This window comes from Papaver somniferum, chromosome 7 (assembly GCF_003573695.1).
Source record: "Papaver somniferum cultivar HN1 chromosome 7, ASM357369v1, whole genome shotgun sequence".
Lineage (NCBI taxonomy): Eukaryota > Viridiplantae > Streptophyta > Magnoliopsida > Ranunculales > Papaveraceae > Papaver > Papaver somniferum.
Genome location: NC_039364.1, coordinates 13,526,603 through 13,538,207, shown reverse-complemented (window position 1 = coordinate 13,538,207; position 11,605 = coordinate 13,526,603). Strand labels below are relative to the sequence as shown.

Here is an 11,605-nt window from a genome sequence, read left to right as displayed (position 1 = left end):
AACAAAAAATACATAAAAAGACATTATTAATGGCAGTGGATCAGGTAAAAGCGGTGCGGGTGTTAGTAAGTGGTGGATGCGGTTGAGTAGTGGAGGAGGTAATAATATTAGTGCTGGTGGAAGAAAAAATGGCGATGAGTGGGTTTTATGGTGGTGAGTATCCGTGAGTAGTTGTAGACAATATTAGTTTTGTGTCTATACAACCCGAATAACATTGTATTGTGAAAGATATAGTTTGTTGCTTTTAGCACGATTCACAAAGGTAGATATAAAATGTCTCAAGGATGATAACATATCATATAGGAAAAAGTAATGATGACCGTTGGATTACCCAAACGATACATGCATGCTATCTTCAATACACGATTATATAAATCCTGTTTTTTTACTATTAAAGTAAGGAATTTAAAAAAAAATGCCACACTTCCAATTTCTGGTTTAAGAAAGTGTCATTATTTTTTTTAGAATTTATAAAATACCACAACCGTTAAATATTCCGTCAAGACCCACCAAAACGGTCTATAATCATTGAACAAGTCAAGCAAATGTTCATCTTCTCCCATTTATCCTTCGTATCCAGTTTCTTCTTTTTTATTCACTCACTTCACTCACAGCGGCAGCCATGAATTAATCCATGATCTCATCTCCATCAGAACCACCATAATCACCACCTCTTTTTCCTTCTTCTAATCTTCTTCTTCTCCCTATAGAGATAAAGTTATGCTTTTTATTTCAGAGTTAGCACTACACCATATGGCCCGATTTGAGACATATCGACTTTTGGGTTTGAGACACATATATATGTCTTAAGTGCTTCCACTCATATAAGAGTCTCAAATCAAAAATATGAGTAACTTTAATTCTAATTTTTCAACTACTCTTACAAGTGTCTTAAAATGTGTCTCTTCAAAATTTAATAGCTTTAATATATATCTCATTTATCATTTCTTTTTCATTATAATTCCATTTTATCTCCCATTCAAAACTCCAAATTACTTCCCTCCAAAATTCCCTCCCTTTCAAATTTTCTAAATCTCTCACATTATTTTCCCTCTTAAATTTCCCCCCAACATTTTTTTCTCCTCAAATTTCCCCTCCAAATCTTTGTCTCACACCAAATTATTTGAAACATGATTTTCATTTATTCCCACCATTTATTTTTGTTCCCACCTTTATTTTGGGTTGTTTTGAAATTCAGACAATATTTAATACTCCCTCCGTCCCTATATAAAAGGCGGAGAAATGTAAATCTGTAGTACCTATATATAGGCAGAAATCTACTCCCGATGTGAATTCTTCTATGTTTACCCTTATTTATGCTTACGGGTATCAGCAAAGCTAGTTATTTCTAACGGTGATTCCCTAGAATAATCAAAACATTCCCATTCAATGCTAACAGTGATTCCCTAGGAGCATTACTGATACAAAACATTCCCATCAATATGGTTTCTTCCATGAATCTCTTCATATTTCTTTTTTCTTTTTATTATGTGGAATTTCTTAACTTCTCTTCAAACACAATGAGTGAGAAAATTGAGAAGATGGATAGTGAGATTGATGAGATGATAGATCGTGAGATTGCTGAGATGATGGATCGTGAGTTTGCTGAGATAATGGATAGTGAGTTTTCTGAGATGATGGAACTTGAGAAGATGGAACGTGAGTTTGCTGAGATGATGGATCGTGAGTTTGCTGAGATGATGGAACGTAACAAAACTGAGATGATGGAACGTCAATCGGTCATTTATGATATGGTGAAGATATATTTGCCAAAGTTTTTTGATTAAAAACCATCACCGGGTATGCTCTATGTTAAGATTTATCTAGGGTTTCATGGCTAGTTTATTTTGGTTTCATTAGTTTCTGTTCGATGGAGTCAATTAAAAAGGTTTTCTTTGGAAAACTTATCTACTGTAAGTTTAATCATCTCTATCAATGAAAAAAAATTGTCTTAACAAATTCTTTATTTTTTCTTTTTGATTACATATTCTTGTGTACTGGTATATGTGTTGTATGCCAGATGAGATTATATATTACATATTCTTTCATGTTTTATGTGTGCTTATTTGTTCTTCCATCTTTTATAAACAGTGATGATAAAATGAAAAATGATCTCATCCTTATCGATTTGTACAAGGTCAATTGTATGGATCCAAAATGTGGTCCATGGTTGATAATTCACTGTGTTTAGATAGATAGGCTATAGCTGTACGGCCGTGTAAAACATAAGTAGGCATACCAGCAGCCAAAAAAAAAACACCAACTAGGTTAATATTGTTTTTAGAAATGTAGCAGGTTCTTAGGGAAGAACTCATGCTCTATATCATGCACAACTGCAGCTATATGTTGGATTTGTAGGCAATATTACCTTCAAAAAGTTACAGTAACATGGGCTGGCATAAAACATTTTCGCGTGCTATCTTTTTTCTTTTTGATCTATAGTCTTTAAACCATTATTGTTTGCATTGGTTGTGTATATATGTCTATTGATATTTTAGGACTTGCAGAAAACTAAATCCTTCACAAGAAAGGAATAAAAAAACGAAAACTAACATACAGTAGAAACGAAAGTTAACCAAATCTAAAAACTCCAATACTGACAAACTGAAAAGAAAACTAATCCATACACTCCAATACTGAAAACTAAAAAGAAAACTAACCTAAAGACTCCAATACTGATAAACTGAAATGAAAACTAATCTAAAAACGCCAATACTGACGAACTAAAATGAAAAAAAATCTAAATAATCCAATACTATAAAGACAAATGTGAAGATCATTCATGTGGTGTTTCATTTTCTTGTTGATATAGTTGATGTTGTAGAGCCTCAAGCGCTTCTTTTGCTGCGGTTATGACTTCACTGTCACACTGAATGCAAGTTGGTAATTCACCAATTCTAATCAAATGATCTTTCTTCATATGTGGGATATAATAATCATTATCTCCTTTCTTCTTTAATATTTCATTCATGCACGTTTGTAACGTTAGAAATACTTTGTTTATCAGGTAACTTGGATACTCTCGAAAAGACTTTTCCACGCCCGCAACCAATTCAGGCACGGTATTTGGAGCCTCGGAGTGTTGATGTTCATCTATAGATCTAAAATATCCAAGCTCATTGACATTTAAATCTGGACTATTTGGAGGTTGAAAACATATGCGCGCATCCAATCCAAATTCTCGAACAGTTTCACAAAATTGTTCATCACCAATAGCAATGTGTGGCCTTGCATTATCTTGTTGAATGAAGATTGTACGACCGTCATGTGGCCATTTTTGTATGATAGCAGGGAGTAGTTTGTTGATCAAAAACTCGCGAGTAACCTTTTGTGTGATTGACTTAATCGGTTTCATCTCAAGAGTACCTGCAACTCGATTTTTTCTTTTCCTCTTTGCGGCCTCCATAAAAATGAACGCCCACATTCCAATTTTCCCGTCGAATGGAGTATTTACGTATTCATCATATCGGGGACGAGCTAATGCCGACAAAAACATAACTTTTGGAATAAAATTCTTACTGGTACATCTACGTACCGGCGGCGCTTCCATTGGATGAAGATAATACTTTTGAGTCGTCTTAGACATATAGAACCACTTTTCATCAATGTGAATACGGTCGTACATACCAGAAAATACTGCTGGGGATACACTCTCATCTAGCATCTCGAGACAATGCTTAAGTCTTGCTATTCTTGTTTTGAGTGAGAAGCCTGGTTTAATAGCATTTGAGTGTGCTTTAATACTTCCATCTTTGATTCTTCTCCAAACAGTGGTCTTTGACATCCCCAAAGCCTTTGCTGTTGATCTTATATTTGTTCTCCGACGGAAAGGAATCAAGCTCATCATCTCCAGATCAATCTGTATTTTTTTTTGCGACCAATCTTTTTGGGCATTCTTGAGGAAACATTAGCAGGACTTCCATTTTGAATACTGTTTTTTTGCAGCACGCCAAAGTCTTTCAACGGATCTTTTCCCTACAAAAAAATGATTAGCAACCTTTAACAACACACCTCTTGGTAACTTATCATGAATAGTTTCATTAAAAAGCATTTGTATGATTAGTCTATTTTATCAATAGTGAGATTTTTTCTCTTGTTACACTGTATGTTGGTAGGAAAAATCGGCTCTTCTTCTGCGGGTAGATTCAAATCAGGAGGATTAGGAGGGGGTGGGGGAGGGGGAGGTGGAGGTAAATTAAAGTTATCATTATTTTCTGGCAATTGATTCAAATCAATTTCCATCTCTCTTTGTTTGGTAACAAAAGATTTCTAACACCATATTTATAGAAACAGTACATATCTTTAGCTTTAAATTTGGAAATAATTTTGGCTCCAAAAAAGAAATTTCAAACCAATTAAGCAATTCTGAAAATTTCAAATTTTGAAATTTACTCAGAAAAATTTGATTGATTTTGAGCTCCTGTAGGTTGTGATTAACATTTGGAAACTTGAAATTTCAAAATTTTGGTTTAAAATTTTGGCTCCAATGTTTTGCCTCCAATATATCTTGGTTTATGGGTAAAATTTTGGTTTATGAAGAGAGAACAGAAGAATTGTTGATCATCAATGGGATTGAACTAAAAACTAGGGGAGGAGGTGGAAGACGAAGAGAATGGTTCGAGTTTTTTTTTCTTCACGGAGTATATAGGCTCTTTTAAGTAACAGAATATTAGAGAATATTTGATATGGGTAACCTTCCAATGAACACACAGTTTTCTTATTTGAAGAGATATTCATTAATTACCATAACAGTAAATATAGGCAAATCAGGTAGTATTAGGAAAATTTAGGAAAACTAAATTTTTTCTTATTTGACGAGATTTACACTTCTCCGCCTTTTATACAGGGACGGAGGGAGTATTAAATAAAAATCTGGTCCTTAAAAAAAACTCGTCCAACTCTGTCTCTCTCACTTGTCTCTTCTCGAACTCAACTCTTCTCCGCTCAAAAAAACCAGAGAAAAAAATGAGTGAAATTGGGTTAGACAATTCGAGAGAAACCTAAATCAAACCGAAATGAGAAATTAAACCAAAATCTTCTACTGATTTATGATTTTCTAAGCCTAAAAACTCATATGAAAAACCCTTTTAGGAATCAAAATCTTTGATTTTGTAAACTTATTTTTTCTCTTAGATTGAAACTCTCAGAAGCAGATTCAATTGAAGAAGTAGAAACCCTAGGAATCTCTATCCTCAGGTAAGAAAGATCTTTTTTACAGAAATCGAAATTTGGTTGATAAACCCTAAAATTTGATTTCTAATTTTGTTTTTGAAATTCGCAGAAGAAGATTGAAGTAAAATCCTTGAAGATTCAGGTATTACCTCTAAGCATATTTTGAAAGTTGTATGTTTGATTTATGTTTTTATGAACTGATTTCCTTTTGAGGGTTATGTACTTGATATTCAGTGTTTTTGCAGTTGTAGAAGTGTTGAGTGTTGAGTTAGAGAATAAAGTTCTGTGAGTTTTGCTTGATATTTAGTAGAAATGATTTCCATTTCACTGTGGATCTGTGAGTTTTGGTTGTTATTATAAAGTGTTTGATATTTATTTTAGAGAATAAGGTTCATGAGTATGATAGAGGTGTTTAGTCTTTAACATGTTCTTGCAGTTGGGAAGTGTTGAGTGTACTTGTTTTTCTGTCAGTATATTAAAATGAATATTAATGCAAGTCTGTGAGATGCTTCTTCTAGGCACAGCTTCATCAGGTCTTTGCCATGTTTTAGGTGGTTTTTAATTCATGTTATTAAAGCTAATGGTATATTCTTCATATGATTTTGTTTTTGAATCACATAGAAATTAAACACTTTCTTAAACTTGGGTGTTTATCGAATTTCAGTTTAAGTTGTAGAACTTTAAATTCAGATTCATCATTATTTCTCAAGGTTAATAAATTACAATCATAAATGTTGAATCTTTTTGTTTGTAGTTGATGTAGAGACCATATATCTTGGTTTGTCTTGTTTTAGTAATGTATTAAAAAAGAACCCTTCTGTTACAATTTTAGTTTCTGTTGGTGTTGATGCTTGTGTGAAGATTGTTAACTATTGTGTTTCGTCCTTGATTAACATACTATGTCATGTTGTTGTAGAATGGTGTCAGTAGGGTAGAAAGGTTGGATGAATGAAGAAGATAGGTTTAGTGATGTCTATAGAAAAGGGGTGTCTGATTTTATCGATTTTGACTGGGTGAAGGTGGAAAGAAAGAGTCTTGGGTGTAAACTCTGCCCAGATTCAAACCTGGTGGTGGTAAACTTGAATAGGTTCAAGAGCATAGACAAATACATTGATGAAACTGCTATAATGGACTTTGAGGCCAAGCAAGTTTTTTATTCGCAAGATTTGAAGAATCCTGATTGGTCCGTTGTGATTCACTCACCAATGGCATGACAACACATGTGGACGACTTAATAAAGACTAATTTCGAAGAAATTCAGTCTGTAACTGTGGATGAGCCCAACTTGGCTGTGTTATTGGTTCAACGGGTGTAATTTGCTTCTGATGGTGTTGTAGGAAAATTAGTCTTTGTGTTTTGGCTCATTTTAGAACAACCTGTTAACCAACTGAAGTTTTACTTTATGTTTCATTCTTTGAATATGGTCTGTTGGTATTGTTCTATAGCTTTAATGTAGAGCAGTTTAATATATTTTTGAATGTGGTTGTTCTGGCATGTATTGTTTATTGTGACTAATATGAGCATTTTTCTCTTTGAATGGGTTATTGTATTACTTGATTGTGTTATCATTTAACTGAAATTTCACTTTTTTTTTTGCAGTAGAATGTCTTCCAATCGAAGCAGTTCTGGTCCGTCTACATCAGCTACCACATCATCGCAGCAAAATGTATCCAGCTCGTCAGCAAAACCGAAGCTGATTGTTGAAGTCCATATTGCTGGCAAGATCGAAGGAGATGCGGCAGCGAGATTCTCTACTAGGGTAGGAGAGCTCATAAGGACTCATATTCCTAAATCATACAAGGAGTGGAGGTTGGTCCCTGTCAATTTTAAAGACGACGTGTGGAATGCTCTGATGGTATTCTTACTAACTTATATTTCTTTTCTTGTATTAATATGTTATACGTGTAAGTCAAATTAGATCCTATTATTGATTATCAATCTTAATGTGTATATTAGGGTGAATTTTCATTGACTGTTGACCCAGCAGTCTGCCGTGAAATCATTGAAGTGTCATTTCCACCGTATTATAGGCGATTCAAATACGAAGTAAGGCAGACATTAAAACGGATAGTAAAAGCTCTTAGACAAGCAGAAAAAGCATCTCTTAGAGTAGAACAAGCAATAAAGGAGGGAGTTGAAATACCTGAGGCTGAGGAGGAAGATGAAGATGAAGCACTTCCAGAACTCACTCCAGAAATCTGGGAAAGTGTAAGAGCAGATGTTCCACCTGGGATTAATGGTATTAATCCAAATATCTGGGAGGAATTTGTTGATATGGAGAAAAATCCTGAAAAGATAGCAAAGAATAAGGTGAATGCAGAGAGCAAAGCAAAGAACACTATCCACCATACACTTGGGAGGTGCACATACCACAACAAGAAGCATAAGTTAGTAAGTATTCATGTTCCTGATCTTCTTTTTGATCTTCAGATACTAGTAACAACCTATTAACCAACCATTTATGTTTGTATTTGTAGGACGAAATGAGCGAAAAAGTGGTACCCCCGTCGACTATAGAGAAGTGGTTATACGGACATTTAAGACGTGATGGGACTGTCCATCCTAGTGCACTTGAAGTGCATGTAAGTTATTTCTATTTGTAACAAGTAACTTTTATATATTGCAGCTACATTTTTTCTACCAGCACCTACTATTTTATGTCTTTCTAATCTCATTGGTAAATAGTACTTACTGCAGCTAAATTTTCTCATTCTAAATGCAGGGCAAAGTATCAGGGGCTGTAGAGAGGAACAAAGGGAAAGGAGATCAGTCAAGTTCTAGTAATGTGGTTTCAGCTGAACTAGAGGAGGTGTTTGGAAGAAAACGAAGTGGTGGGATTCGTGGCTACTCATCCCATATGTCGAAGAAGCAAGTTGGAATGGCAGCAATTGCACATTATGCCCTTCAACAAAGAGATAATGAGAATGCTCTTAAATTAAACAAAATCGAAGCCGATGTGGGGTTTATGGGCGGTAAACTGATTGGTATTGAAGGTGAATATGGGTCCCTGGGCAGCGCACTGAAGGTAAGTTTTAAGTTCTGACTTGTCGTAATGTAGGAAATATGTTCAGGTTTAATAGTTAATAGACAATGATTTTATCTATTCTTGTTCTTAGGAGATGTTGAACTGCATGAAACGCAAGACGCCTACATCACCATCTCGCGTAGGCACTCCTAGCCCAGAGAAAGGGTCCAATTCTCACTTAGGTCATCAACTTGATCAAAGCTTGGATCATGCTGACAGTGTAACCAATGAACCTCCTTCCTTGCATGTTCAACTACTAGATAATAGAAGAAGAGTTGTTGCATCAGGATGTATTATTGCTGGCGATTATGTTCATTGTAGAAAGGTTAAGCCATTAGAGAAGAAGGTCTATGTCAAGGAAGTTCATGATCAGTCTGCGTTAGTATGCGATGGTCCACAAGGAGATGACGTTAACTTTTTTAAGGATCTGGAACTATCTACTTTTTTGATCTGGTCTGAAGATAGGTTGCGGTTCGTGCCGGTAAAGGTGTAATATCTTCCTAGTTTGTGATCTTTTTGTGTTCTTTTGCGCAACGATGATAGGTTCAACACAAGCATAGCAACCAGTTAGCATTGAGCATTAGTATATTCTTGTTTTTTGGTCTTTTGTTTTGTTATTTCATCCTTAGCTGAGATCTTTTGTGCAGCAAGGACAGGTTCGACACTAGCACATGGCAAATTCAACTTGTTGCATCTAAGAATTTGCTTGTTAGTGTCCTTTTTTTGTTGTTCCAGCCTTAGTAGTGTTGTCTAGCACAGTGAGGTTAGGTTTTTTTTTTGGATCTGTAAATGCCTATATTTACCTAATATAATGATCTTATTAATTTGGTGTTCACCAAACCTTTTAAACTCCGCCAATGCTTGCGTTGCCGGTCCCAAGACCGGATAAAGGAGGAGGGAGAATGATTGATTTATCCTCTCAATATCAACTACTAATCCTGTATCCTTTCTTATCTTCAGCTGGTTGGTGTACATGAAGGAGAGCTACCCATACATGGTACTTTTCAGGTCCAATTCTATTCTATACAAGTGTACAACCAGGACATAATGATCTCCCACAAGTAAGTCAAAATTTTCACACTTACTACCCTATAAATGAATTCATGACCATATGAGAGGTAGACTATGTATGATAGAGGCGGTAAATATACATATGAGAATTGGTTTAAATAGTAGGTATAATATTTTAAGACTGAATGACTTGGGAACCACCATTATCTTGTGCATTTATGTAATTGGGTATTGCTGTAACTGCAAGAAGAAGTGTGGACATAGCTACTTTTTGTATCTTTTGAACATATTTTGCCATTTATATCCGTTTGTGCTATGTAGGGTTTCTGATATTCATTATGATGATTTTCAAACTTGTGTTTTGATTTGCTTGTTTGAACTTCAGTTGAGGCTAAAGAAAAAGAACAAGTAGATGCAATCCTGAAATGTTGGTGGGTGCAGATCCGGAGAATTTGTTTTCTAGCATCTTAATTGGTACTTTTACTTCCAAACAATTAAAATTGTGTGTTTTACTCAAGAACATCTTATTTGAAATTTGTGTAACAGGTCTGATTTTGGAATTTGTTACTGGTCTTTCCAGCCAGGTAAAATTCTTGAAATCATCTATTCATATATGATGTTCTTGATAAGGATCCTGATTAGGAAATTTCTTTGTTTGTAGGTGTAAAGGCTAAGCCTTTGAAGCAACCCAAGGCACAACAGAAAGTATATGATGAGGTATGACTATATACTTTCTTTGTCTTGAAGTTAGTACAATAATTGTTTTAAGTACAATAATTTTTTTAGAAGCTTGAGCATTCTGTTACCACTTACCATTAAACAACCCATCCACATATAACTAATCCATTCTATGCGCTTCAACCACTGAAATTCGAAATATTTGAATATGAACACAGATTTTAACATACCTATTTCACATCATTGGGTATAGCTTTCCTGTGTGTTTCCACAACTGAAAACTGTATATAGTACCAGGTACCTAACATGTTTCATTAATCCTGTTGTCTCTCTTTGCAGACTGACTTGGAAAAATCTTCAGAAGACGAAAAGGGAAGCTTTATGTTAGGTGGTGTTGGACTAAAGAAAAGTGGAAATATCGGAACAAGATGCTCCAGTAAAGGTATATGTCTGCAAATTGTTCCCATTTGATATTGTCATGTTTTAGTTCTGGTCCTTTGGTATGTAAACTAACTCTTAGAGATGTTCCATTTACATCAGGTGCCACTATAAGGAAATCAAGAAGACAGTTGGATAACTAACTCCTAGAGATGTTCCATTTATATCAGGTTCCATTTACTCCTAGAAATGTTCCATTTGAGTGAACAAGTTATAGGTAATTTCTTATTTCTCAAGTTCTTGTAGAAAATGTATCCACTGCCTATGCCCGCATGATGAGGTCCGGTTGATTGAACAAGAAACCCAAAACATGCTCAATTTTGATCCCAAATTGTAGAGACAGACTTGTTATCTATAGTTTATTTTGTTAAATTTCAGTCATCTTACATCTGTAATTGTATCGATTGATTGTATGGATGGATCCATATGTAATGCTGCAATTCCATATGTGATATAATAGAATGGATTGAATAGTGGTTTCATATATGATTTGGAATGGAGTGGCTAGATACCTGTATTCTGGTGCAGGAAACCAAATGTGCAGATGCAGGAAATTTTGAAATAATTTTTTTTTAAATCGGATTTTAATTTGAGACGTATATAAGAGTCACTCATTTTTTTTTTGCGTCTCTTAAAATGGAAATTTGGTTCACTTACCAAACCGTGGGTAAACAATTATGAGACACATACAAACGTCTCAAAGTTTAGTTAAGAGACGTTTATAAGCATCTTTAAATTCGTCTCAAAGCATTCCCTATGCCAAAATGAGACACTTGTGTGTGTCTCAAAAAATCATGCCAACATTTATATATGTCTCAAAACCGTCGATTTGGTGTAGTGTAGGGTTAGGGGATCAATTCGTGAAGAACTTTGGGGAGAAATCGAGAAAATGAAGCCGTTTTAAGGAGAAAACGAGAGTTTATGAAGAATTACTCAATGGGTTTGCTTCTGAGTTAGGTTAGGGATTGTTACTAGTGGTTGAGAGCAGATCGATAAGACGTCTAGGGTGGATTCAGTTTCGAACAAGGAAGATTGGGATTATGAAATTAGGGTTTGTGTGATATGATTGAGTTAGGGTTTGAACTGGTTTGAGGTGTAGGTGACGCAGAAGCTACTGAAGAGGTGAAAATGGATCTGAAATTCAAGGTTGAGGAAATCTGTTAAAATTAATTGATAAAAGGAAAGATACAGATGAATGGGGTTCATGTTAATGGAAAGGTGCAGATATCTAGTTCAGTGGTTGAATTGAATGGAAAATTTCAAGAATTTTGATTTAATTCT

At 34.9% G+C, this 11,605-nt stretch overlaps 2 protein-coding genes across 3 annotated transcripts; one reads left to right on the top strand and one right to left on the bottom strand.

Moving 5' to 3' along the window:
* Positions 1-2,776: 2,776 nt before the first annotated feature.
* Positions 2,777-3,847, bottom strand: LOC113294153. Its single transcript, XM_026542570.1, has one exon. It carries the CDS (start codon positions 3,845-3,847, stop codon positions 2,777-2,779), a length of 1,071 nt encoding a protein of 356 aa, XP_026398355.1.
* Positions 3,848-4,900: 1,053 nt separating this feature from the next.
* LOC113295804 lies at positions 4,901-10,795 on the top strand. Of its 2 annotated transcripts, XM_026544131.1 has the most exons (13): positions 4,901-5,196; positions 5,282-5,314; positions 6,772-7,027; positions 7,129-7,563; positions 7,650-7,754; positions 7,895-8,197; positions 8,289-8,684; positions 9,158-9,258; positions 9,594-9,639; positions 9,755-9,792; positions 9,870-9,925; positions 10,226-10,328; positions 10,427-10,795. In XM_026544131.1, the coding sequence occupies exons 3-9, from the start codon at positions 6,776-6,778 to the stop codon at positions 9,595-9,597; spliced, it is 1,596 nt and encodes a 531-aa protein (XP_026399916.1). In that variant the 5' UTR covers positions 4,901-5,196; positions 5,282-5,314; positions 6,772-6,775; the 3' UTR covers positions 9,598-9,639; positions 9,755-9,792; positions 9,870-9,925; positions 10,226-10,328; positions 10,427-10,795. The 2 variants fall into 2 exon arrangements, with proteins under 2 accessions (XP_026399916.1, XP_026399915.1); XM_026544130.1 differs by lacking the exon at positions 9,594-9,639 and having other exon boundaries at positions 9,789-9,792.
* Positions 10,796-11,605: the final 810 nt, after the last annotated feature.

Excerpts from the sequence above, each read along its gene's own strand:
- LOC113294153 (XM_026542570.1), bottom strand. The coding sequence starts at position 3,847 with ATGATGAGCTTGATTCCTTTCCGTCGGAGAACAAATATAAGATCAACA.
- LOC113295804 (XM_026544130.1), top strand. The coding sequence starts at position 6,776 with ATGTCTTCCAATCGAAGCAGTTCTGGTCCGTCTACATCAGCTACCACA. Across the intron at positions 7,028-7,128 it reads ACGTGTGGAATGCTCTGATG|GGTGAATTTTCATTGACTGT; the intron begins GTATTCTTACTA and ends TGTGTATATTAG. Across the intron at positions 7,564-7,649 it reads ACAACAAGAAGCATAAGTTA|GACGAAATGAGCGAAAAAGT; the intron begins GTAAGTATTCAT and ends TTGTATTTGTAG.